This window comes from Parus major, chromosome 2, assembly GCF_001522545.3.
Source record: "Parus major isolate Abel chromosome 2, Parus_major1.1, whole genome shotgun sequence".
NCBI classification, from domain to species: domain Eukaryota; kingdom Metazoa; phylum Chordata; class Aves; order Passeriformes; family Paridae; genus Parus; species Parus major.
In genome coordinates this window covers 100,959,980-100,987,921 of record NC_031769.1, presented here as the reverse complement: position 1 = coordinate 100,987,921, position 27,942 = coordinate 100,959,980, and the positions used below count along the sequence as shown (strand labels likewise).

At 38.1% G+C, this 27,942-nt stretch overlaps 1 protein-coding gene across 11 annotated transcripts in view; it reads left to right on the top strand.

Annotated features, from left to right (window-relative positions):
• The window catches only part of PTPRM (protein tyrosine phosphatase receptor type M), a 441,320-nt gene that overhangs the window by 121,806 nt on the left and 291,572 nt on the right, over nucleotides 1-27,942 (top strand). For all 11 annotated transcript variants that reach the window (XM_015618484.3, XM_015618479.3, XM_015618477.3 and 8 more), the window contains exons 3-5: nucleotides 12,174-12,439; nucleotides 23,599-23,677; nucleotides 26,599-26,714. In XM_015618484.3, the coding sequence (XP_015473970.1) occupies nucleotides 12,174-12,439; nucleotides 23,599-23,677; nucleotides 26,599-26,714 (461 nt within the window). The remainder of the gene's footprint in view (nucleotides 1-12,173; nucleotides 12,440-23,598; nucleotides 23,678-26,598; nucleotides 26,715-27,942) is intronic.

Genomic DNA, 27,942 nt, shown 5'->3' with positions numbered 1-27,942 from the left:
TGTCCCATTTCCTTCCCTGCCAGCTTGAGGGTGAGGATCTGTCCCCTCTGCTCCCTGTCTCCCTTTGGCAGGTGTTGTTTAAACCTGCCTTGGGCTCCTGGCTGCCCACCCTGCTCTCCTGGGGAACATGGCCCTGTTGGGAGCCTCCTCTGTCCTCCCACCAGCCGGGCACAGCTTGGCAGGGAAGGGATGGAGCAGTGGCTGCAAACTGCAGCCTGAGTCACCCCTAAAAGCTTCAGTGGGGGGTGACACGGCTCCATGGGCAGCACAGAGAAGCAGAATGGGTCATCAGGATGCCAGGACTAAAGGACTGCAGAAAAGAGTAGGGTGATGGAAAAATACTAATTGTAGTTTCCTGGTTTTTGTTTGACTGATTTGCAGTTAAATCAAGGGGATTCTTACTTTCTTGTCCAAGTGTTGACCTAGAAGCTTTTAAATGTCAACAAAGAAGAAAAGTGCAGAGCATTTGTTTTCCTTTAGGTTGGTTTCTGTTTGGTTGTTATTAATTCTGCAGCCTATTTTAAATACATGTAAAGACACATTCCCCTTTTTCAGTAGGGAAAACACTTACTTATCTCTCTTTCCCCTTTAAAATCACTCACATGCCTGAATATTCACTTCCAGATTAATTTCTGGGGGAAAAAAAAAAAGAAGTCAAGAGTTTAAGTCAGTTGTCCAAACTTTTTTTGCTTGAGCTCTTCTACAAATCCTTAATTTTTCTTGCAGACCACCAGCCACCTTTAGTATAAAATGTAATTTTTGAAAATTGTGTGCTTTAACACAATGACATTTCAATTAGCAATTTTTAATAAAGCTGTGAAATGTCAGATTCCTGCAATGGCAGGATCTCAAGAGTCCAGAAAGCATCCTGCAGAAATATTAGCATGCACCTTCTGAATTTTTAATCCTATTGAAGACAAATTAAGTATCTAAGTGCTTTCCTGAATGGTACTTAAGCACATCGTTAAGCCCTTGTGTTAATTAGAGTCTTATGCTTTCCCTTTTTGAAAAAAACCTACCCTGATTCTGTTGTTCTCTTGAATGACAATCTCAGTTCCTGGGATTGTGAGTCATGGAAACTGGAAGGCTTATTTCAGTGATGAATCAGGCCCAAGTTAATATCTTTAATGTGTCTCTAGCAGACTAGAACTTGAAAATAAGTACATTAAACAGTATCCTCCATGGGGCTGCACAGGCAGAAAGCCCAACATGAAGTTCATTTGGTAAATACGTTAACTGTTATGTACAGCAATTAAATGAATTAGAGATTTTTTTTTTCTTCTGTATTTAAGGTGGATACAAGTGGAGACTAATTAGGACATGGAAAATAGCCGTGGTAGTATAAGACTTAAAACCAGTTCCATCTGGGGCTTGGAAAAAGTCTCTTTAAAAGAATGAGAAGCTAAATTCCCATTTTATCAGTGTGCAAATGGCTTTGGGAGCTCTGCCGGTTGCCACAGTGAGGGAAATTATTGTGTGAATAAACACAGATAAATTGGCAACCTGCACAGTATTCATTTTTTCTGATGTAGTTTGTGACGTAATCTCTTCTAGATAAGAGCCTTTAAAGATAAGACTGTACTGTAATGGTTACCATGTCAAGAATTAAATTGCCGACCATAGGCTTTATTTTCTTCCTGCCAAGAAGGTGGTTTTTTGCAAAAAGAACTTTATTTTAGAGCTGATGTTATGTTGAATGAGTAGTTTAATATATTCTTTAAGGAAAGACAATCTTTATGCTTTAAATATTTTTTTTAATTTGTCATGTAGTGAAATTCTTTCACATAACTTACACCTTGGATAACAAATACCTACGTATTTTTCATTTGCTTTAGAATTTGAAAATCAGGTAGAAAAAACAAATTTGACTTCTTAAGATATGTCATTCATCTCTTTGTCATTGATAAGTGTATCAGGATCTGTAAGAGGAGAATACCTAAGTGAAGTATGGCTTTATATACCAATTTGTAGAAAATGCTGTCAGCTGCCTTTGTGGCAAAGGTATAAGTGCATTTAAAAATTAAAAAAAAAGAGATGGAAAAATGGAGGTGTAATGGGTCTGTAATTCCTGTACAAAGCCCAGCTAAGGCAATATTCCAAGCTGATAAATGAACACACAGGCAGGTATAAATCTTGGTGTAAACTAGTGTTAAATTTCATTTTAAAAGCAGATTGAATTCATGGGGGCAGGGGGGTTGTTTGTTTTGTGATTTATTTAAGATGGAAGTAATAGCCCCAACTGGATATGCTATTCCATCAGTTTTAAAGCTTTCATATTGTTACAGTATAGGCTGACTAAAGTGTGTAACTTTGCCTGCAGAAAGTGCAGTATCTGATCCATTACGGCTTAAACTGTCCTGTAGTTGCCATGGGGTGTGCCTTTGTGCTGGTATAACAATGATTTCCTGTGGGACATGAGCTCAGGAGTAAAGGTCCTGAGCCATCCTGTTGCTCATCAGTAAAACACAGGCCCTGATGTGCTTAAAATTTTGCTCAGCAAGTCTTGTCTAAGGTCTCTGAAGCGTTTCTGTGGAAGAAAAGTGCTGTGAATACTAATCTGAAGTAATTTGTAGTTTAACTGGGGAAGAAAGCCCACTACTTGTGGTTTGGAGTCTCAATGAGTGATTCAATTTAGAAAAACAGAGCATAAAAGTATGTTTTAGGGAAGCCACTCTGATTGTAATTATACTGGTGAGCTTCTAATTTCTGAGCAAGATTTTTTATGTGGAAGTAAAAAAATTGAAGTGACACATGGCCCATGCTAAGGGAGTTGTAAGGTGAGTGTATTGAACAGATGAGACAAAGATGGCTGCTTTGATTCAAAAGAGGAGGGTAGAGTAAAAACAAAACAGCTCCACAGATCCGCAGTAGACGGCAATGCAATGTTTAACACACTCTTTTGACTAGATAAGGAAGATTTCTTGTGAGTTATCTTTACTCATGCTCATGAAACCATGAGTAAATTACTCCAGTAACAAAAAAATCCCTTGAGGCTAATATGCTTCTAAAACTACTGATAAATCCAGCAGGATTTCAGAAGGTTCTCTGTTATTGTGGGATTTAGTGCCGTAGGCAATACAATAGTTTTTGTTTTCTGCTTTACAGATGTGTGAAAAACTCTCAGACAATTGAGTGAAGTTCAAAGATGCCTGCCATTTGCATATAGTGTGCCGTTTACACACCTGATAGTATTATGATGACAATTTGTTTTTATCAGTAGCTAGGAAATTAGTAATCAGCCAGAAAACACTTTACAAATGACAGTCAGCTTTTAAATGAGAAGTAACTTATTGCTTGGATGATCTAGAACAGGAAGAGTATACATGGGTGCGATCGTTAGCCAGACATTAACCTAGCGACCTAAAGCTGAAAGAAAATTGTATCTCTGTAGAAGTTGTAAAGCTCACTGTCTTCGGGCCTTCAGAAGCTTTTTATATTAACCTCTGTGTTTAACAGACCTTTCAGCCTGTCACTGGGAAGGGAGAAGAGTACCAGTAGCACTTAACCCTGTTCTTGGAGATGGTACTTTTCAGATAAGAGTAACATGGATCAAACTATGATCCCCTCTCCCTCAGCCTTTCTGCATTTACTTCTGCAAAGCTTTTATCTGAAAAGTAACTGGTTTACCCCAAGAGCTCCCCTGAAACATGTTAAAACCGATTCCTGCTTATCTCCTGAGTATTGTTTCTTAAATGCTGAATTACATGGTTGAATGATTTACAAAAATAATGACTAATGTTACTGGTGGTGCAGCAAGGAGAATGTGCTTAGAAGAGAAAGGAGAGTTTCTGGGCTGCAGCAGCTATTGTTAGTGTGTGCTGGTTAGTTTTACAGATACTTATCTTCTGTGACAGAACAACTGCCCCATGCTTTGAGTGCCATGTTATAATAAAATGCAAGTTGATAGGGTAAGTGACTCATCGGAAAACACAGCTTGCCATTTTGTGTGCTGCTCTCACTGCATGTGCAGCTGTGAATATGGGGACCAAAGGCAGGAGTCAAGTTGGATTGGGGAGGAGCAGGCATGGCAGAAATAGAGGGATAAAGGGATTAGAGTCTCGTCCTGTGTATGTATCTGACTGCTCGGTATGCTGGTGAGACTCTGCCTGATGCTTGATTATAGTAATCGATCCTGTGTTCTTATTAAACCCAGTTTCAACAATCTTGTCTGTGGGTGCACTCAGATTTTCAGAGTGTGTGTGTGTGTGGACACTCATAAACTTCAAACCAAGCTAACCAGAGAGTGGGAGAAGAGATTTGAGTGTCAGGAGCTGCTGTGGGACCATGAAAGTTGGGGGCTTTTGTATGTGGGGGCTAGAGCCTGGGGAGGAGCAGGGTGTAGGTTCCTCTAGCAGTGAGATTGCCCTGGGCTGGAGAGGAAGAACAGGACAGGGCTGCCAATGCTTTGTGTGAATGCTTGGTGTGTTCACAGGGACGCTGATAAAAGCAGTGTTTTTCTGTCTGTATTTATCTGTCAGGCTGTCTCTCTCTCCCCTCTCTTGCTGTATGTCTGTCTGCCAGTGTTGGGAACCAGCTGGATCTGGGGATGTGGAACTGTAGCAGCCCTGTGTCTGTCAGGCAGGGAGATGAAGATTGACCCTGGTTCCTGAGAGTAGCATAGATTTGGCTACTCAGATGCTTTGTGGGATTTTTGCCAGTGTTTGTGTAATTTCATTTTTTCCCAGAAACAGGTTTACATCTGTTCCTATATCCCTGTTAAGGAAGTTAAACAGCACCTAATTTAACAGTGATGTAAAAAAATCCCACTAGCAGAACCTCATCCATGTTTACTAGGATTTCTTCATTAACAGTTGCTTCAGTAATTCAGCTTTTAATACATTAGATGTGTTCTCTTTTGCTGCTCTGATCAATTCACTTACTATGGTAAGCACTTCATAGAGGTCTTAGATCTTTAGCTGCTGTAGTTACAGCAATACTTGCAGTCTCCTTCAACTGTACATCCAAGGGTTGGCTTTTTTTTTTTTTTTTTTTTTTTTTAAGGCCTTGGTGAAGTTTGTCTGTTAAGAAGGCTCATTTTTTCCTAGTAATTCCCAATTCATTCCCTTTTTTTTTTTTTTTTTTTTTAGCAAGGCCTGTTTGTCTGTTACAATGCTGATTGTTACTATTTCTGTCCTTACCCTTTAATCCTTTATGTTCCACATCCTGTATTTTGACTTCCCTTACTTTTGTTCAGGGTAGATCAGCAGATGTGTCTAGCAGACCTCTTGTAGTCTCAGTGCAGGTACACAGGCTAAATAATCAACCAGTGGAGCTGTGCCCTATTAGGAACAAACAAGGCAAGGAAACATCTGTGAATGTAGCCTCTGAGGCAGGGAGAGAGCTTTTGTGCTGAACAAGTTCTATTCTGTTAGTGACGTTTGAAACTTTGCCTCATTTCCTTGAAAACAGAAGGGACACATAAAAAACTCTTCACACACATACTGTCGTTCTGTGTGTTGACAATGAGTGGTTCAAGGTGTCTTTTAAAATAATTTTTTGTCTGTGTGTTATATGCTGTGGTAAAGTCCATGGTGGGTAACTGCATGCTTTTGGTTAGGGAAAGTTCTCAGAAGTGGAAAAAAGGATTTCTTTGAGAGCATCTGGCTATGGGAGAAGCTTTTCCAGGGAACAGTAGGATAGGCAGTAATAGATGTGCGAACTGGAGAGCTCACACATTGGAAGTTTTCTTAGAGTCATGGGGAAGAAACACAAAACTAGGCCAGACATGATGAGCAGAGGGAAGATTTTTCTGTTAACCCAGAGGAGAACAAGTCAAGTTGTTGAATCCATAAGGGCTATTGAAGATTGCTAGTGTGGCAAGCAGGTCTGGAGGAAAAGGGCCCTTGTTGCAAAGACATAGTTGGGCAGAAAAGGTATTTGTATTTTACCTCTGTGTCTCAAAAGAATCTGGGTTTTCAGACAGAAGACAGTTTTTCAAGTCTATGTTCCAATAAAACACCATTTCTTTCAAGCACTTTTGGTATTTTTTGGTGTGTTCATTTTAAGGAAAAGGTGTAGACAGATCTGTCTCAAAGCTCTGGCATGTTTGAAATCCAGTCATAGCATAAAAGTTAAAAAAAAATATTATAGCTGGTGAAATACATTAGGTCACCTTTAAAGATATCCAGCTGACTGCATCATGAGGACTCTAGAGAGAATTTGAAGAAAACTTTGCATACCTTGTTGGGGAAACTTTTTATCGTGAGTGTGTTTTAGAAATCAGTTCTCAGTCTTAGCAGTTTGTAGCACAATTCCTGCTGGCTGTAGAAGATATTGGTGAAGCTGCAGAGCACATTAGGGTACACCAAATGTGGAATGACAGAAATGAAAAAAAAACCATTGCCCTGCACCGGACTTACGTCTTTGAAACCCAGAAGGAGCACAGTTCCTTTAAAAGTGAGAATCTCTCCCAGTAGAGGTAGTAGTACAGATGTGGGTTTTCTGAATGACTGGGGTAAGGAAACTTTGCCCCTGTGGTGTTGCTGCTTTTCTGCCTCAGGCCAGGGCTGCATCTAAGGTGACTCTCCAGGAACAAGAGGAATAGTACAATTCCTTGGAGATTTTGTTGTCCACACCACGCCTGACCTTTCTTATCAAGCAGAGAATTTCCTTGTAGATGCATTTCCTTTTATTCAGGCAAGTCAGGTTTCCTGTTACAAACAAATAAACAAATAAACTAACCAAACAGAAAACTTCCCAGTTGTGTTCATGAGTGGAATTGCAGTTCATGTGTGATCTCTTTTTCCCTGACCTTCAGAAGGTTTTTATACAAACATAGCATTAACTTTGTTCTCTATCAACAGTAGTCTAGTTTTTTTCCAACCTAAATGATTCCATGATACTAGGACTTTGGAAAGATCCAGACTGTCCTCTAATTTTAGTTACTTTCAATTAATTTTCAAGTGTTAAGTGTTTTGAATATATACCTACTCCCTGCTTTAGAATGCTCAACCAGAATTTGCCTGTTCCAGACCAAGGGAGATGCTGCTGGAAAGCTTAGTGTTTAAAACTCTCCTTGGGTCTGGGTCTGCCTATCTTCAAGTCTTATCTTACTGTGATTTCTGTTTTTCCTAAAATTATTGATAAAGTGATTGCTTCAGAAGCTGAATTTGAAACTTGAGACAACTCTCTAAGAATTTATGCTCATGAAGTTGATTTCTCTAATAGCTTGTGAACTTTGTATGCCTCTACAGTACATTGCTTAGCTTTCTGTGAAGAGGTAATATTAGTTATATAAGAAGCAGCCTTGAATATGTCAGTATGGTTTTTGAAAACATAGTCATGAAGAAAACAGAATAACAGATTACAGGATGAGTTTTCAAAATCAATAAATATTGAAAAGGCTTGAAAAAACAAACAGCATTCATCAGAAGGCAGGGTTTGTTTTTTTTGTTTATAATGGCTATTGGAAAAGGGGCTGCAGAAATTCCAGGATAAAGAAATAAACGATTTCATGTTTGAGCTTGATCAAAGCAGTTTCTAACAAAGTAATGGAAGATGTGTCTATGCATATGAGATGAGGAAGAATTTTAAGAATTGAATTTAGTGGAAGAATTATAAGGCTTATTAGTCTTATTAATTGTTCTGCTGAAACAAAGCTGGCATTATGGGTAGAAATGAATTGATCTTTTAAAAAAATACACAGGACTTACGGTGCATTTTTAATGGATTTTTTCCAAGAGTTTGAATAGTTGCAAATTTGGAAGATAAACAGCTTGAAAGTGGAGACTAATGATGTTTTTAGGATAGGTAATAAATAATGATTGAAATTACCATGTTAAATTTAATTTGAGTAAATATTGCTCAAAAGAAGACTTAAAATTCACCTGGAGACAGTAATGGTTAGTTAGTTAATGAGCAGAACTGATGGGTGTTAACTGAGGCACTGAAGGGAAGACTTTCAGCTGGTGTATTTTGGGACAGCTGATTATGTCAGTTCAGGGGTTCAAGTGTCTCTGATGTTTGTGTGCACATGCTTGCTGGGTGATGTCTGGAAGTGGTGCATTTGAGTAAAAGCTCCAGCTTCTTTAGCTAGTGATAGTTGTGCTTTGAGAGTTTTCTCAAATTACAGCAGCCCTGTAATTTTCAAATGTTGCCTGAAAATGTATTTTCCTTTTTCTATAACATTAGTAAATAGTAAGAAAACATCCTGAAGACAAAACCTGTTTTGTTTGCAAGCTTTGGGAGTTAAAGTGCAAGTTGGACTGTTACTTAATTCAGGTCCTTTGCTTTCTGCAGTACTTCAGGGTGGACTGTGTACATGTTTGTTTATGAAGTACAGTAAATAAATAACACCTTTACTGAGTTTGCCTTGTCTGAAAGTGGTACTCACTCTTCTTGAGCCTCACCATTCATCTGCTCATGCACAGCAGCAGTTCCAGCATCTTGAGCAGTTCCTCCACACTTGGTCTTGGGCAATCAGTCAAAATCTCTTCTGAGTGATGGCTGTAGGGTTGGCTGGCATTTAAGGAATCCTGTTTTGATAAAAAAAGTAATCTTTTGTATGTACCTTCCAATCCAAGCCTTTCTGTGGTTCTATGAACTGCCCTGTCACAGCATTTATGATGTCCTTCGGCACCTGAAGGATGTTTTATTAATAAAGTAATACACAGAATATCTGTTCTTAAAATCAGACTTTTTTGCTCTCCATCATTTAGCAAATTTTTCAAATATTGAGAGTCAAAATCAACCAATAGTAATGCCTGAACAAGTTAAATGCTAGTACTTTTTAAAAAAATGTTTATTAGGAAGACTAATAATTTGTCCTCAACCATATATAACTGGTGAAAAATCAGCAAAATAACTTTCTGTGCTCACTAGTCACATTTTCTTCATGCATGAAAAATGATACTGCATTCAATTTCATTGTGTTTGACATTCCTAATATAAAAAGGATCTCTTAACAAGGTGAAGTGACATGGTGAAAACTTGCAGAAGTGACTGGAAAATCTCTCTTATGCCATTCCCATCATTTTTTGTAGGGTAGCATATTGCTTTTCCATTTGTCAGATTTCCTTTTTTAAACATCTTTTTTTTTTCAGTTCTTCTGCCACTCTATCTTTTGACCACCTTTGTGTGTCCAATATTTCACAGAAAATGTCCATTTACTAGTGAGAATTACCAGGATATTAATTTCCCATTTACTCTGAAGCAAATCCATTTTTTTTTTCAAGAATTGCATCTTGTTAGAATTAATATTTACACGAACCAAATATTTGCTGAATTACTACTGAATCGTTTTTCAGTGAGGAATTGTAAACAGCAGCAGTGACTTTAGGAAAGTCACTGCTTTGTTGATTTCAACTGCTTAGCTAAAATGGTGAAATACAGGTGATTTAGCAAGGTTATGGACTAAAGTAGCCTGAATTTAATGAATGACGAGCACCATTAGGTTTTACTACACTGCATCTAGTGCCTAAACATAGCCCTGAAGACTAAACCCAAGTAAATCCCATTAAAACTTTTTGGCTGAGGAAGTGACCATCATCCATGTGTTTGAACATGGAAGTGCATTTAGAGAAATTAAGTAAGTGTGATAAAATAAGTGTATTTATAGCAAGACATGCACTTGCTGTTTCTTCTTAGGAATGAGTGCTCAGTTGATGATAATTGTACGTGTTTTCTTGTGGAGTCCTTCAATTCTGGCAGATAACTGTTTCCTTCTAGATATGCCAGTGTATAGCTTCACTTATTTTTTATGTGTATTTCTTATGTGCCCCAGTATATGATAAGCTGTTCTGGAGAACTGATCCACTGTGAGAAAGCATACTTGGGGGATTTTTGTTTGTTGGAGTGATAGTTTCCATATGAAAAATCTTGACAGTTAATTTTTAGTGAATTCATGAATGCTTTAAATATTGCTCTTATAACTTAGCAAATTATACCTATTTCAAGGGGTTTATGTTTTAAATGTAAATAAATTATTTGAATGGCAGAGCATGTACTAATTGATGGAAGGAATATTAGTTTCTTTTCTGTCTGTTTAAAGAAAAAAACAAGTATTCAGCAACTTTATGTTACTAATGAATAAGGATTTTTCCCAATATATTACAGTAACAAACAGACTGTGAATTAAATATAGAGTAGCACCTTTCAGGAAGTAAAATATATAATATTCCTTTGTATTATAAGTGAGTTCCATTTTTGTCAATTTTATGAAGTTGTCTAGAAAGGAAATTATACTTGATAAATAATTCAAATTCAACTGCAAAACTAAGATTATTGAATAGTTTAACTTATTCAGCATAAAGTTACAGTCTGGACAAAGGTTCTCCAACATTCCATTTTAAGAAATTATTTGCATCTCATTAAGAGGCATTGTCACTCATTAAAGTAAGAAAAAGAAAAAAAAAACAAGAAGAAAACATAGTTTCTATTAATTATGTGACAAATGTGTGTGTACTTTTATTTTTCTAAGAACACTTAGTTATGCATTTGTAGCAGGGAACTATAACATATCCATTTCTGAACTTAAGAAAAAGGCAGGGTTTAAATTATCTCATGCATTTTATTGATATGTTTTCTTTCCAAAGTAGGTATTGGATTTTATTTCCTTCTGTGATATGATAGGTTATCTGTTAATAAAATTCTTTCCTTTTCATTTGTTCAACCCAGAAATATGAGTGTCTCAGAAATCATGTTGTATTTTGCTAACATCTCTACAGTCTTTCAAATTCCTTAGTTCTGCAGCATGATTATTTTGAAGGTGTACTTCAATGAAACACATAAATGAGCACTGAAAAATAGTGTATAAAATGACTAGTGCTCATGTGAGAGTTGTTTGAATGTAACTTTGTTTGAATACTTTTACATTTCTTGTCATCTGCCGCTTTGTGACCATAATATAAAATCCAACCCACCCCTTTTTTATTTTACTTGTAAAGCTTACCCGTTTGCTTGTATTTACATTTGTTCATTCTTTTGTGAGCTTTTGAGGACAGGAGACAATTGTCATACTTAGTCAAGTAGGTAACTTGTGATTAGCTAGAGAAAGGCTAAGGTGCTGAGAACATTTTAAGCTCTGCATCACATACTGCATCCAACCATCTGAACACATAAAATTCTCTTAAATTTCATTGCAATCCTTGTGGATTGACCCTGGCTGGACACTAAGTGTGCTCCCCTTCATCCTGGTCTCAGCTTCACTCCTGAGTTTTCTCTCTTTTCCCTCCCAGCAGTGCAGAGGGGCAGGAAGTAGGTCAGTTCATCACACACTGTCTCTGCCACTCCTTCCTCATCAAGAGCAGGACCCTCGCAGTCTCCTCCTTCTCTGGCAGTCCTGCCCTTCCCACAGGATGCAGTCCTGCAGGCACAGATTGCTCCAGTGTGGGTCCCAACCCAGGTCTTGAGTCCTGGCAGTAAACCTGCTCCAGTGTGGACTTGCCACAAAGTCACAGCCTCCTCTGGCCATCTGGTTAATCTGGTGTGGGGCCCTCCACAGGCTGCAGGTCCAGCCTGACTCACCCTGGTCCTCACTTGGGCTGCTGGGGAATCTCAGCTCCAGGGCCTGGAGCACCTCCTCCCCTCCTTCTGCACTGACCTTGGTGTCTGCAGAGCTGTGTCACTCACATATTCTCACTCCTCTCTTTGTCTACGGTTTGAAGTTCTTCTTTTTTCCCACCTTTCTAATTATGTTCTCCCAAAGGCTCTGCCACCATCACCGCTGGGCTTGGCTTTGGCCAGCAGTGGGGCTGCTGTGGAGCTGACTGCTGCTGGCTGCCTAGGACATGTGGGGAAGCTCCTCACAAGAAGCCACTCCTGTAGCTCCCCCACGACCACAGCCTTGCCATGCAAAGCCAGCAGAGACCGTGCATGCAGAAACACTCAGATAGCTGAGACCTTCAGTTGATTCTGTACTACCATCTGTAGGTTTATTGCAGTGCAGATTACTTCAGCATTTGGGGGTTTTTGTCTTTGTCCTTCCCCACCTGTAGAATAAAGACTGTAGTATTTACTAGCTTTACAAAAGAATTTTGAGATTCTGCAAAAGAAATTTGAGATTAAATACCTACCAAATAAAAATTACTCTTATGTTAGTAGAATAAAAATGGTTGAATAATAATTATTATTATTATTACTATTACTATTATTACTATTACTATTATTATTTATGCTTTAGTTACAGATAAGAGAAAAATAAGGAGGAAATTGAATAAGTCACTTTGTTTTTGCAGGTTCTTTCATGCTGGTGAACACGTCTGGAAGATTTGCCGGACAGAAAGCTCACCTCCTGATGCCCCATCTGAAAGAAAATGATACACATTGTATTGATTTTCACTATTATGTTTCAAGCAAGAGTGGAGCTAGCCCTGGCACTTTGAATGTATATGTGAAGGTTAATGATGGTCCTATTGGTAACCCAGTCTGGAACACATCTATCACTGCCACTTGGAACAGAGCAGAACTGGCAATTAGTACTTTCTGGCCCAATTTTTATCAGGTATGTCTTACTTTTTATGAAATTTCATTTCTCATAATACCTACTGGTTTTTAATCATCATTTTAACTTTAAATCAGAGTACCTTTCAGTATTTCTAGTTGATCATCATCTTAATCACATTTTTGTACATAATGCTAAATGTTTGTTTTTACATACATATGGCTGTGTTTATATGTTTACATATATTTATAAAGTGTATGAAGTGCACACATGCTCTAAATGTGGATGAACTAATTATGTTGAAAAAAATCTAGAAATTTTGCCATGGATTTCAGTCAATTAACTCTATTTCTCTGTAATAAATTCACTCGTTCTTTCAGTTCATTAGGGATGTAGCAATTTTTGTTGCAGTACAATCTTCAAGTTTGATTTAGATCACAATACTTGTTGCTTTCGAACCAGCAGAATCCTTTGAATCCTCAGTTCAAGTCTTAACTCTGAATGCAATATCCATTTGTCCAGTAGTAAACATAAATATAATCATAGCTGTCACAGGAATGGTATTTTGAGTGCATCCTAAAGATTCAGGGGGAATTTCACTTGACAGTCCCTTAGGGTGCTGCTTTTCTGTAGGAAGGTTTAGATTATACAGTGACTTACTGTTCTATAGTAGTTCAATGTTTTTTCTCCTTCTTCCTGTGAAAAAGTCTATGTCTCCACAAACAAGTAACTTACTTTAATAAGAGCAGACCAGTAGCATACAGGTGTTACTGAGGTTCTTCCATCTTCACTTGAAGTTTCGAAAGTTTGAATTGTATTTTATTTGTTTGCCTGTATTGAATATTGTCACCTTATGGTAAGTAAGGTACTCTGGGAGGCTTCAGTGGACTCCTTTCTGCAGCTGCAGCATCTGATCTGTGAGGATGTCTCAAGTGAACTCAGTCTGTCCTTTTTGAACTCTTTTCTTCTAAGGAAAAAAAAATGCTGAAGAACTTTCTGGAGTCTTTCCCCTATGATTGTTTCACCCAAAATGAAACAGGAAGTCCTACTCCAAAAGATGAGTTTGGAGGGCTAGGAACATTTTATTCTTGGAATGTGAGATGCCTGGCAGTTGATGCAATACTTGCAGACCCAGAAGAGCACCCGTATTCATTTTCTCTTGCCTCTGATAGTGTGTTCCTAGGTTGGATAGTTGGTATTCACAGGGTCTGCATTTGCATCCAGTGTTCTACCCAAGAATCTTAGGAATTGCTGCAACTGCGTTGTCAGGACTTCCTGGAGAGGATTCAGTGTAAGCTTAAGGACATCTCAGCAGACTTCATGATGAGGATCTTTTATAATTGTCTGCAGGCTCGATGAGGTAATACTCTTGTGCCTTTTGAGGAAGGGCAGGCATATTAGCAGAGCTGAGGTTCACCTCAGCTGTGTGGGAGAAGCTGTGTGCTACCTGACTCTGGAGCACAAGGCTGTATCCTGATCACAAAGTCCAAGCTTGGTTTAGTCATACATCTCTCAGCATGAAAGGGCAGTATGTATTTTGTTGCCTGTCAGAGTTAAGGAAGTGTTTAGATGGTGCTCTCTGTCATTTGGTTTGGTTTTAGGTAGTCCTGTGGGGAACAGGGAGTTGGTATCCATAATCTTTAAGTTCCTTTTCCCAGCTCAGTACACACCTATGATTCTCTGCCCTTGCATCAAGATCTCATGGTAACAATTTGATGCCAGTGTTGAGAATGCCTTCCAGTGCTGCCAGAAAGCCTTTCTGTCTTGACTGAAATGGTGAAGACTAGTCTGTGTTGTTAGCCTCAATGGATGGTGGGAGAAGAGGATAGAGCATCCCACAGACAATTTTGTGGCTGACATTGGATGTAGCTCAGTGGTTTATAATGTGGAATGTACTGGAAGGTTTTGTGAACATGGTGGGCGGTTCAGGAGTACTGAATACTGGGTAAATGTGTGACTGTGTCATTTATGCTCAAGTCCAAAATGTTCCCATCTGTCTAGTGAATTAGTAGAGGAGCATCTGCTTTTCTGTCTTCTGAAAGGAGTCTGGTTTTATGCAGCAGAACTGCTGAGGAATCAGCAGTCAGTAAAGAAGAGGGCTATGCTTCAAAGTCTCACTCTAGCTTTGAATCAAAAGGCTGATGTGGACAGGGGGATTTTAGTAGAAGAAGACTTGACTGACTATTAATTTTAAGGTAAATTAACATGTTCTTAAAACCACACAAAACCTCTGACAGTTTCAAATGTTCATTACTAATGTTATTAATAATAATTTGTGTCAGATTTCTGACTGTATGATACCTCTAACTGATGTCTGAGTAATATGGGTATTTGGCCATAGAAACAGAAGGATAACCTTTCCCATCCTCTTTTTCCTCAAGACCTGGCCATCTGGACTGTTCATTATTTGTAGGTGAACCCTTACATGCTTTGGATGTGGTACTGTAGTTTAGCAGATTGCCACTCATCAGCTAATGTGTAATAGATGCCTGAGCCTGTCTGTAATGGATTCTGTGTGCTCTCCTTGCTGCTGGAAATGTTGACATTTTTGCATAATCTTCCTTTCATTGTGGGGTATAGTAAGTAATTTTCTTTGCATTTGCTGCATATAGTCTGAAATAGTACCTGGTTAGGTACTGCAATTTAGCTGATGTGCCAGAAGATCTCATGCTATGGTAATATCCATGGCAGTGCAGGGAATCGCTGTTAAATACTGTAGCTTCACTGGTTTCATTGTAAATAAGCTCATTTATTTTCCAGGAAGTGCTGTCACCATTTTAAGAGCTTATAGTTAATTGTCTTCGTTTTTGGTTGCCTCCATCCTCTCAGAGATCTGTGATGCAATTTCCTCACTTGAGTGCTGACATTTGCAATTTTTCATCGTTTCTGAACTCCTTTCATCAGTTTTCATGCTTTTTCTTCTTCACAGAGTTTGTTGTGGGGGAAGACAGGATGTTAGCTGCAAGCAGCTGGGAGAAGGGCAGGAAGAGGAGAGAGGGTATACGTGGATCTTGTGAGAATATGGCCCAAGTTAGGTGACAGCTCTGGTGATGGCAGGAATAGTGGGAAAGGCACAGGACTCATGTGATGGGTATATAATATAGTACCAAGTCTCTTTCCTAAACTGTTGTTCATTTGAGTCCAAAACTCCAACCTCCTTTGGCACAAATCCATATGTTCCACACAAAACCTCCAAAATATGCAAGACTTCCAGTGATTTTCTGAGTTTGTCTGACCTTACTGAATATAATTAAGAAAAGCTCCTTAAGATTTTTAAGGAATGATGGAGCCCTTTTTAAATTTTCTTTTATGAAGGTTGTAGTTTCCCAATGAGTAATCTCCAAGAGAAGACATGACATTAATAGGTGAAGGGACAAAGCAGTGTAATTCTGTGATTGTCTTTGTTGTGTTTTACATCACATCACCTGTGTAGCCATCCACATCTGTGAATGTTTTGTAATTCCATTCCCTTAGCAGAACACCTACAAGTTGTCTAGATGCAAATGAAACCAAAATGTACTACAGAACTCTGAGAACAAATTATATATGATAATATTTCAGGGTTACAATATTTATACAATTCAATATTTTTTCAAACAGTGTGTTGTGTCTGCTTTGCTGTTGAAAAACGTAGGCAAAATAACTCCCACTAAATGGTAGCTGACTACAAATCAGATTATGTAGTGTGGACTGAATTTTAATCCAGCTTCTAAAGATTTATTGGTTTAAATCATGTATTGCGGGCGCATATAAGCAAAATGTTGAAAAGATTTAATAATTAACAGTAGTTTATTATTGTAGTACCAGTTGCCCAAGCTTGTAAATACTGTTCAGGTTGGGTTTCTATTTAGAATTGACTCGTTAGAAGTGCAGTCTTTGAACTAAATAATATATTTCCTTTAATGTACCCATTTCTTTTTGCCAGTTAGCTATAATGTGTATGTTGCACACCATGGGTAACCTGTACTATGTATATATCACAAATCACAATTATAACCTGCATGTAACCACATTAATTGTTGATTACTTGCTGACTATTTAAATTGTCAAGCATTCTGTCGATGAAGGATATATTTAATTTTGTAATTTTCCATGATCTTCCAAGTACTGCTGCCTAATATCTGCCATTGATTTTAGGGTATGTCTGCACTGCTGTCCAGTTAGTGATAACAGTGTGTTTGCAGTAACATGGGTTCAAGCTGCCAAGCACCTTCTGAGAGTCCAAGATAATCAGCACAGCTTGTTCTTTTCTGCTGTGCCTCCTGGTCTCTGAGCTATTTGTTTTGAAGTAGCTGGTGTATTTCTGCAGGTACTAGTCTCATTTCTGTTTTATAAAATCGCTTTAGGAGTGCTCCCCTGAGGGAGCATTGCCTTCCTCTTTTTAACATTGTGCCCGGGAGAAATTTGTTTGGTTTGCTGAGCTATTGTCTATTTGGTGCATCTTAAGCAAGAGCATCAAGGAGTTTATTGTACCTTTGGAGACAGCCTGCAAACAAAACAGAGCTTCACACAATTCCTAAGACCTTCACCCCCTTCCTAACTTGGGTAGAATTAGAATGTACATAGAAAAAGAAAAGTGAACACTACATAGATTTTGCTGGTTAGTGGCAAGATTGTTTTTAGTTTCTTGGGGAGCAGTCTCAGTAGGTTGAGAGGCTCTAAAATTGATGCTTTGAGATAAAAGTCATGAAAACACTTCTCATCTAGTGAGGAGAGGGTGACAGGGTTTTGAGTTTTTTGGGGGGAAGGGATATGTTTTTATTTTCTTTAATGTTTTGAGGTTTTTTCTCATTTGGATTTTTTAGTAGGAGTAGAATCTGGTGATTTTAGGGTTTTTTTCCTAGGTTAGTTAACAATTCTCAGACCAATAAGTAGGATTTAAAATTTATTATATATTAAAATCAAATATATACTATATATAAATATATTTAGAAGTGTTACCATTTTGGAACATAACAATATGCAAAAGCTACTACTGAGTTGAGTGTGGAGAGGGGATTGTGTTCCCTGCTTCTAACCCTTCAAGCAAGCAATTTAACACCGCAGCACTGCAAGTCACACACCATCCCCTTATCAGTTTTTATATTTTGTATTATTTGCTTTGTACTTTGCTGGAAGTCAGTCATGGCAGCACTGAACTGAAACAAATCTTGTTTAAGTAAAACAACAAACACTGCAGATTTAAAATCCAGAAATTGAACTGAAAATATTAAAAATAGCTTCCAGTGGAGTAACACAACTGTCTGTGCCACTGCACGATCTTTAAATGTAAAATGCTTTGAAGCTGGACTGAAAAAATGGGGTAAGAGCCTGTCAGTAAGTCCTGATCCTTTTTAGTGAGGACACAAAGGAGTTACATGGTATCACTTCACAGAGATGAGATTTACCCTTCACCATTCTGACACTTCCCCTTGTAAATTAGGAGTTTAGGGAATAGGAAGCAGTAGATCCAACCTAACTTTTTAAATCTGAACTTAAACATACATTTGTTTCATAACCAGCTTTGTACATGTTTTTCTTGGAGTTTGGCTCATGCAATGTGCTTAAATCCTCATCTAGGACAGAGCATTAAGCTTCTTATTCATAAAAGTTAGGCTCACATTCTCATGTGTTGTGTGTGTTGCATTCAACTGCACACGTACAGTTCCTGAACTGTGCTTTGAACTCCAGAGAAACTTTGAAATGCATATTGCATTTTGAAAAACAAACCTGTGTCAGGCATCTTAAATAGTTCTTCTTCATTGACTCACATGCTTTGGGAATAGCTGTTTTGAGAAAGATACACCAGGGCGAACCACATACCTAAATTAAAAGCCCCCAGCAGTCTAAAAATGGTCACAAGTAAGGAGGCATGCAATTTTTGTCATATACACAGGGCTCTGTTATTTACTCCTGTCCCTTGCTCCTAAACCAGAAAAGCATTCAGGCCTTCAGTAGAGAAACACAAGACAGCAACTGGTTTAAAAAACAGAAAAAGAAGAATAAGATTTAACAAGCCTTAATGTCAGGAGTTCAGTTTTCTGTCTGGCTTGCTTGTTTCTTTGTAGTCTTGGGTTGGCAGCAGCCACCAAAATGTTGTTTCATGTTCTTGAGTGCAGGTGTGAGGGCCAGGTGATAGTTGTGTAGGAGAGTTGGGGAGGGAAGTTGGCATGATGTGAATTCCCATTCAGGGAGGCCTGATCACAGTTTAGGCAGCCCACGTCAATAAGCTGTGATGGACCTCTGCGGGGCCTGGGAAGGTCCAGGTCAGGAACCTGCTTTCATATGGCTTTGATGAGAAGGCACTTGCTGCTGCTGTGATAAGGCAGGTAGTCCTAGGGTGAGTCAGAAAGGGGAGGAGAATTCAACCCACAGGGTACAAGTCAATGCCAATTTTCTGGAGAGAAACTGTTCCCAGTGCCTTGCACAGTGCAGTCAAAGAACGGTGCCCTGTGCAGTAAAGCCCAGCAGGGAGAGAGGAGAGTGCAGCGTGCGATGCAGCACTGCCTGCACTGGGGATGCAGGGGGGCAGGATTGCAACCTGAGCTTAAGCAGCTTTCTTAATACTCCTTTCTCTTTCTTGTTTTTGCAAAATGCTATTTTTAAGTTGTGTGAAGGACAGTGTTTATATTAGGTACAATCCACCTTTTGACTGAAAGTGTTGTAATTTTGCGGCAACAAAGGCAGGAATTTACAGAGTGAGGTTGTGTGGCAACAAAACCTGTTTATTTCTATTGTTCTTTGGAACAAACGAGTTATCTTGAGTTGCACATTTTCAGCAGTAAGCATTTTTGTTGGTGAGCAGACCCCCTTTCTTTGTTCATATGTAGCAAGGGGAAGTGGCAGGAATGAAAAGCTAATTTTGCTCTTCAGTGAAGCAGGGAGGATCAGGGACAGTGCAGTGCTAAGCCGCTTCCCTGGTTCCTGTTTGGCAGGCCTGCTGCGGGGAGAACGGTGTAAAACAGCTCTCAGGGCAGTGCTCAGCAGCTTTTCCTGAGCAAATGAATTCCGTGTTTTAACCAGTTGTTTCCGGACTGATAAGGTGGTGGAATAATAGGCAAAAAATCCAAGGGCCGCCCAGTCTGACGTTGCTGGAGTGTTTTCTCTGATTTGACTCGAGTCTTTTGTATTGCCTGCAGGTGTTGCATCAGCCATGAGAAAAGGCAGAGTTTGGAGGTGGCAGTGAAAAAGTTAATGTTTACATGGCAAGCTACTTTTCAAATGGGAAATTATGGAGAATATTGGATGCAAAATAAGTTTCTAGGTTTCATTTCTAGTGAATTTACTAGGAACACTGATCCAGATTTGTGAAGAGTCTTGACATCCCTATTGTAAGGTTTTCAGTGAGTAAATGGGCTACCAGAAGTGTTTCTCAGGTCTCACTCTCTCACCATGTGCAGCACTCTTATCAGGACTTTCAGAAACCTGTAATGTATAGAATCAAATTCCTTTTTTAATTTAAAAAGGGAAAATGTTTAGTTAGCAGATATTTGATATTAGCATAATCTTCATTCATCTATTCAAATAAAACAAAATACTGATTTTGTACATAGCAATTTATAGTATTTCACAGCCTGTGAACAGAAGAGGGATTATATTCCTACACTTGGAATAAGCTGTCATGTTTGTATAATCATGGAATGAGTTGAGTTGGAAGGGACCTTAAAGATCATCTAGCTCCAGACTCCAAGCTCCTGCTGTGACTGGGACACCTTCCATAAAACCAGGTTTCTCAAAGCCCCATCCTGTGAACACTGTGTATCTTTGAACACTTCCAGAGATGGAGCTCAATTTCTCTGGGAAACATATGCCAGTGTTTCACCGCCCTCTCAGTAAAGGTTTTTGTACTAGTATCTAATCAAAATCCATCCTCTTTCAGTTCAAAGCCATCATTCCTTGTCATATCACTGTGTGCATCCAGGGTAGAGTTGGCTTTCTGGGCTTCAAGTGCACATGGCTGGGTTGCTTTGACCTTCTCATCCAGCAACACCCTCAAGTTCTTCTCCTCAGGTCTGCTGTTATTCCATTCTGACCACTCTGTATTTGTGCATATTTTTTCTTCTGTATATGAATCAGTGTCTCTGAGAATGGTATGTCACTATTGACTTTAGTGTCTCTTTCCATTTACTAAAAATGGCTTATTCCATGTCAGAAGAGACTAAAAGTTACAGTCATTAAAGTTTGTATTATTAAAGTTTGGCTATTGCTTTTAGTGGAAGCATGATTAAACTGACAGCATTTCAATTTGTAATACTTTTCTTTGGAACATACTCTCATTAATGTCAATAATTGTAATTCAGTTGTATGTCCAATTGGCATTTTCTTGGTACACTGCCTAGCTTTTTTGTGGAATAACACTTTCGCTATTTTGTCTAGAGGTACAGCAGGGTATTTTAGATCAATTGTATGAGTTGTTGAGTTTTTTCTCTGCTGTTGTTATTAGCAGTTCTGATGCTAATGTTTCAAGGTAGTAGTTTCTGCCTATGAACTGAAGGAATAGGAATCTATGAGCTTTTTTGGCTGTGAATAGATTGCAATACTGAGATACTTAAAGCCTCTCAGAGAGCTTGTAGCTAAGCTCCCCTGTTATGAATTGCAGAAATTATTTTGTGATTGACTCAGATATTGCATGTTTTCTTTTGTAAAGCTCAGGTTATTGGTCTTGCTGGAAGTCAAGTAGTTCTTTAGAAAAGACACTCCTATGCAGCATTTTTAAAAAATAGTTTAAATCTGTGTTAGTTGGCAGCAACATTTTTAGCAGAAAACATCTGACTGCTTTGGCTGGCTGCTCCACAGGTGTGCATGGACCAGTTCCTCAGGGTATCTTTTAGAATTTAGCATGTGAAAGTTGAGAACCTGAAAAAAAACCAACATACTTTGCAGTGATGGGATCATGGATCAGGTAGGCCTTTCAGATGGCTTTGTGCAGCTGCTCTTATGCTGAATGCTCCATAGGAGATATAGGGTTTATGTTTATTTTTATTTTATATTTTTATTTTTATTTTTTTAGGTTATGTTTCAATAAAACCCAGAAGCTTAGTTGTTAATGTATTTTTCTTCTTAACACAGAAAACTCCAAGCCACAAGGGAATACAGGAAACAAATCAGTAGCTGTCCCCAGCCCTCTGTTGTTTTTAGAGGCAGGTCTTTGTGTCCACACCTAGATTCAGTTATCTCAGTGAATGACTTTGTGGCAGCATATTTCCCTGGGTAACTTTTCCATCATTTCTGAGACCTGGTTATCTGCTCCCTGTTCTCCACTACTGTGTTGCAGTGTCTCTGCCTTAACTGCAGGTTCCTGGGGCTATGCCATGCTTCTCATACCCTATGGTCTTTTTAATGTTCTCATTGTGGAATAGGCTTGGTATCTCTTCAGGAAATGGAGCACTCTGCCTTTTTTAGTCAGCATAGTTACTTTTTTTCAGAGATTGTAACACAAATTAAGAACTTGCAACTTTGTTGTATTTCTTAATAGAGAGAAATGCTTGTTCTTTTTTCAAAGTTCAGTGTCTGACAGCAGGAGCTGCATTCTTGGGTCTTGCACTGCTGTTAAAACTTAGGATTACCTAGTGCACATCACCTCTCAGGTCTCTGAATGCAGGTTATTCACTGAGGCTTTCCTTTTTGTCTTCTTTAAGAACTTCTGCTTCCAAGGATAGTTAAGACAAATTTTATCAGGAGATTTTCTTCTTCATAGGGAAGGAGAGCCTTTGAAATTTTGAATGATGTTGCTCTGGATGTTCCGCTGAACGCTGGGAGCCAAATCCTGTTCAGCCTGGTGCTGTGGATGAGTAATACCAACTTTAACAACCAATAGAGTGGCATCTGGCATTTAGAAACCCAAATGAGCAACCCTTTTCTTGCTGAACTTGTTTCTGAAAAATTTCTTTGGCAGCATTTGGACTTTGCTCAGTGACATCTTGTGTTTTTTTTCTTGCAGCACGATTCATGTAGTGGCAACACTGGCACTTTAGGTTGAAATTTTGTGTAGACAGGAGGCAGAGCTAGAATGAAAAATATTTTTTTCCTTTTCAGCCATGTAGAGTTAATGCCATAGTTACAGCAATTTTTTTTCCAGTGGGACTGGGAGGGAAAGATGGACAGGTGTTAGGAAGAAGAAATCTCAAAGAGAACAACGGATCGGTGTCCACAGGTAGAGCAGTGAAAAAGAAGGGAGAAGGCAAAGGCAGAAGGGTGGGAAAGTTTTTCTTACAACAAGGTTTGTTTTAAAATCAGAATCAGTGTTCTGAGAGTGTTTATTCAACATCAGAAAATTGTGATATATTATGGAGCTGTGTGTTATCCTCGTAACATACTTGCATTCTGTATCATTCAGTAAGGGATATGGTATAAAGGGTGTGCATCTCTTCCAAGGTCAGGTACAGCATATGTGCAAAAAATGGTTTCTAAGCTTTGTCTTCCTCAGGGTGCTTCCTGATACCAGTTATAAAAGGCAATTAGAGTTAACTTTCTGAGCAAAAGTGAAGTATTAAAAAAAAAAAAAAAAAACCCACAAAAAATAACAACCTGGATTTTAGCATGAATTTCTTGAGCATTGGTGTGGAAATGTACCTGCTAACATTACTGGCATATTTTCTTCTATTCCATGTAAACATTCTTGGGATGTCCAAAGCTAAAGCTGCCAAACTTTGGAGAGGTTTACTTTAGAGTGTACTCAATTCAAATGGCAAGAACAGTCCATTTATTTTGTGACCTATTTATAGCCATTAAACAAACCATGGCAAATGGATCTGCTTTGCTTAATTCACTGCATTTAGTGGAAGATTAAAAGCATGCAAAATGCATTCCTGAAAATAGGTGTGTTTCTGTTTGATACCCTGAAAATCTCTGTATACTACAGAATTGTAATTTTTAAAATAAAATCAGTTCATCCTGCAAGACAAAGAGTTGGAAATAAAATACCGATCTTAATACTTAAGGCATTTATTAGATAACTATTTTGGCAGAGCAAATATTGGGGAGATTAGTTAATTCTACTGTGAGCTGTATATAATCCTGCTTTTAAATCTCCAAAAATGTTGTAAACATGAAAAAATGTAATTTAAGTTCTGGTTAATTTTAATGATAAGAGCAACACATTTTGAGGGTTTTATGATTGTGTTTTGCTTTCCAGGTGTCCTTAACATATTGAAAGAGTTGATTTATTTTTCCATGACAAACTATTTTTATATTCCCTGTGTTCCAAATATGCTAACCAAAATTCTATTTCTGCTTCTCAGGTTGTTTTTGAAGTGGTTACATCAGGTCACTCTGGATATGTGGCTATTGATGAAGTCAAAGTTCTAGGACATCCATGTAGTAAGTACCTGTCTTGTGTTGTAAAGCCAAACCCCCTAAAATAAATGTGCCACTATGCTTTGATAAATGTGGAGTAAAAGATCAGGAAAATGTCAGAAAACAATGTTGCTGCCATAAGTACAGGCTGAGTATATGTATGAAGTGTTGCTAAAAATGGCATCATTGCACCTTATTATGCTGAAAGACATCTGTCTTATGAGCACCTTGTGTACAGCACTTAGCATGAGTCCCAAACCCAAACTGGGCCATATGGCAGCTTCTTTAGAACAAAATCACCAAGTCATGATTCTGTGATTCTAAGATTTGTTGATGAGTTTTCCGTCTGCATCAAAAATTCAGTGCAGCCACAAGCTGAGATATTAATGAGAGGAGATGAACAGCACAACAGCTGACTATATATAATTATTTTTTCCAAGGCTTAGAAAGAAGAAAACTCAGCTGGCTGAAGACTGAGGCTTTGCTAAGCAAGGTTACTTAGGGTACTTCCTAAGGTTCATGGCTCAATTTCTGCACTGTTTCACTTCTTTATGCTTCAGATATATTTCATTATCTCATTATTAAGGATATGTAGTAGTTAATTATCCTGAATTGTCTGACTTGACAATCAAGTCAGACCTTGTAAATAAAGCTTGAATGTGGTAATCCAGACATAATTAAATATACAACTTAAATAAAACATTACTTCACGTGTCTGCTGTTTGTTAAATAAGATGTATTAAGATCATACATGGAATAGTAGGTTGTGATCTTACTGACCAAATGACTGAGTGGGGAAGAAGACACCAACTTCTGTGTAGTTGTTCCTCTTACACCATATTGTGCTTGTATGCATTTGTTGTGGCTTTTAAGTAACAGCTGTAATTCCAAATAGAAAGTGCTCTATCGGTAAATACTGAAGCACCTCATAAAAACGGTTTTAGTGTTAATGGCAAGAAGACACACACATTTCTTCAAATACAGAGACAGTTATGCAGAATCAGCAGCTGTTATTTCTGAGTCACTTATTTCTAATAAACACAGCAGGCTCTCATGTTGTTAGAAAGTATAGGTGCTTCTGCATTTTGAATTTATATCCTTGGTTCAGGTAGGAGAAGTCTGAGGCAGCATTTTAGTGGCTTTCTGGTTTTTTTATACAGATCTTGAGGGGTCTGATCTGTGTGTTTGTACCAATCAATTCTCAAAACCTGCAAATTGTTCTTGTTTATAGCCTGTAGCATGTAGAATTCGAACATAACAGTATTGCAATGAAAAAGCTTTAATGAAAAGTTCTTTGATGAAGTAATCAAAATGTTAGAAATTAAGACTTCAAACCAGTTAAACTGTCTAAAGAAAATTCAAAAAGTGTGAAAATTAAAGTAAAATTACTCTGTCTGAAACTTTGTGAAGCTCATAATGATATTATTTCTGTATATTTCTGGAATTATTAACTCTTTAAACAGAAATTGAAATAGGAAAAATATTTGACAGGCAGCTGCCTGGGTAGTACAAAGACCAAGCAGAAGACAGATTGTAGGTGTGTAGAAATGAAAGAAATGAGTTATGGTAGATGGCCAGGTTTTTGTGTGTGTGTGTTTGTTTTTAAAACCCAATGCTATTCTCCACTTAGGCCATACTTGGTAATTCAGAAAAGCTAGTTTTCTAGAATTTAAGAAGACCAAGGAACCATTAAAATCAAGTGAGGTAGAAGCAGATTTGGGAAGAAAAAAAGAAAAAAAGTGACAGCTGAGAAATGGGGAATATACAGAAGAATTTTACTGGGTATTCTGACACAGATAGTTTCAAAGGCAAATAAGTGGATAATTTTGACCTAAACTCTGTCTGTCCTAATTGAAAAATGTTTAAAAAACAAAATGTCTGTATGTATAATAAATTTTATTCCCCCTCCTCCTTCTTATGCTGTCTTGCACTGGATATTTAGCAACTTTTCTGTGAAGCTAGCTATTTATAAATTCCTTAAAAATGCAATTTCTTCCAGTAATAAGAGCTTTTAAGATAATATCATCAACACTTTAAATGGTTGTAATGCTCTGCTAGAAAATAGATGCTTAGTTTGCTATTCTACTGCTAGTACTAAGATTTTCATGATGAAAAGCAATGTTTGAAGCCTGGTTTATCCATTATTATAGACAGTGCAAGAGAGAAGTCTGCGTGGCTGCAGTAGGATTTGAGTAGGGGAATTGAATTGGGGAAGATTGTGCTTTCAAGGATGGGTTTCTGTATCATATATCTATATTTTTCTATACTACATGCTTGACTCTCTCTAGTAAAACAAAAATACACTGCCTTTTTTACTTCAGTGGATATAATTCTTGTTTGAATATCAGTTTCATCCATTAGCTTAGTAGGTGTATTGCTTTAATTTTTACTGAGATTGTTTTCTCTTTCTAGAAGAAAAATAAGCATTGGTATGGAGAATATGTGTTGTGTTTTGGGTTTTTTCTGCAGTGTTGTTGAAAAGAATTGTGTTTAAACAGTACAGCTGTAGTTGGTGAGGAGTGTTATGTTAGTATTGTACCCGTTTGGTGGGCTACATTTCTGAAGGATCTCCTCTATAGACAGGGTACTTGGTTAAGAAGAAAAACCTGTTCCCCTGATAACATCATTTCTTACTGGCTTGTCTAGTTGGTAGTGTAAGCATTTAATAGGTTTGTCTTCAAAACATGCTTAGTTTCCAAAATGATCTGTTTTAATAGGTAGTTATTACAAGAGGGATGTTGTGCTGAGGTAGTTTACACATCAGGAACAGTTACACACCACCCTTCTATTCTACTCTTCCCAAGGCATGGAAGTAAAACAGCCTGGAATCTGATGCATAGTCAGTGACTTAAACCTTTTAAAGCAGAACTATTTCATTTGCTTGAATCTTTCATAGCCAGTACTTTGGTCTTGCATAACTTTAACGCTTGTGTCTTTTCCAACAGCAAAAACTCCCCATTTCTTGCGTCTTCAGAGTGTGGAAGTCAATGCAGGACAGTTTGCTACTTTTCAATGCACTGCCAATGGTGGAACAGACTCAGGTGACAAACTCTGGTTACAGGTAATTTCTTTTTTCCCTAATGCACTGATATCTGGAGAGAGGAGAGACTCTGAAAGGAATGTAAAACGTGAAAAATTATGGGCTGTCCATTTCATCAATATTAGATTTTTTTAGTGCCTTTGAGCTGCTGCTGTATGGTAGGTATTCGGTTGAAGAAAATGCTACTGGAAGATCTTTCTGCCTTGTTTTGGTGGAATGCCTTACTGAAAATAAAGGTACTGTTTTCCTTATGTGTGGCAATCATGAGTAAAGGTTAAATCCCCAAGGAAGAACAGAAGTCTTTGCTGGCTAACTGGAATATTACAATATCTCTTGGCTTACCTCTATCTCTGTTCAGTATTTTCAGCTAAAATTCCATTCTCACAGTCTAGCTGGGGAGAAGACAGTGTATGAAAGTCAAATCTGACCTTCTGTATTACAGAGCCAAATAATCTTCTATTCCTTTAGTCAGTTGTTTTTCACTTAATCAGTAATTTAGCTTCTAGATGGGTATCAGATCTTGATTTAAAGTCTGTCTCCAACTCATTTTCTTCCAGTAAAGATTGTGTTCCCTTACTCATATGTGTAGGTATCAAAGACATGCCTTTCTGCTTGATCTCTTTTAATAATAAGGGTGCAAGTTTAACAGCTGTCTTGCTGCCAGCAGAGTTGTTCCCTACAGCAAACAATAGTGAGTGTTTTGGACTTAGCATCAGGAGTACAGCGGCCTCCAGATCCCAGTGATTTCTACCCATGAAAACCAGCATGCCAGAACTGAGACATTTTATGTGAGAAGGAAGTAAGGACAGTCAAAATAAGCAGAACAATGTCTGAGAAGATCAGTCAGGTAAAGCTGCAATAGGTGGAGAAAGAGGGATAGGTGAAATAGGCAATGGTAACAGGTGGGACTTAGAAATTAAATTCTCTATTTGTTCTTTCAAACAATTTCAGGCTTTTACTATAGTTACCCTTTCTCATTGAATTTGCATTTTGTAAATTATTCATTTAAGTGTGTCAGGTTAAACAACTAAGTAGTTACAAGAAATCTAACACACAAAAATGTAATTAAATTCAGTTGAAAAGCAAAGGCTCATATTTATCGCTGTATGAATGATGAACTGTTATGTCTGTTCAGAAAGAGCCTGATCAAATGCATTGAAGGCAATGAATATCTCCTTTGGTTTTATTTGGGTTTGCATGGGTATTTCCAACATCTTGCTGATACAAGGCTGATATTTTTCTAGTGTTC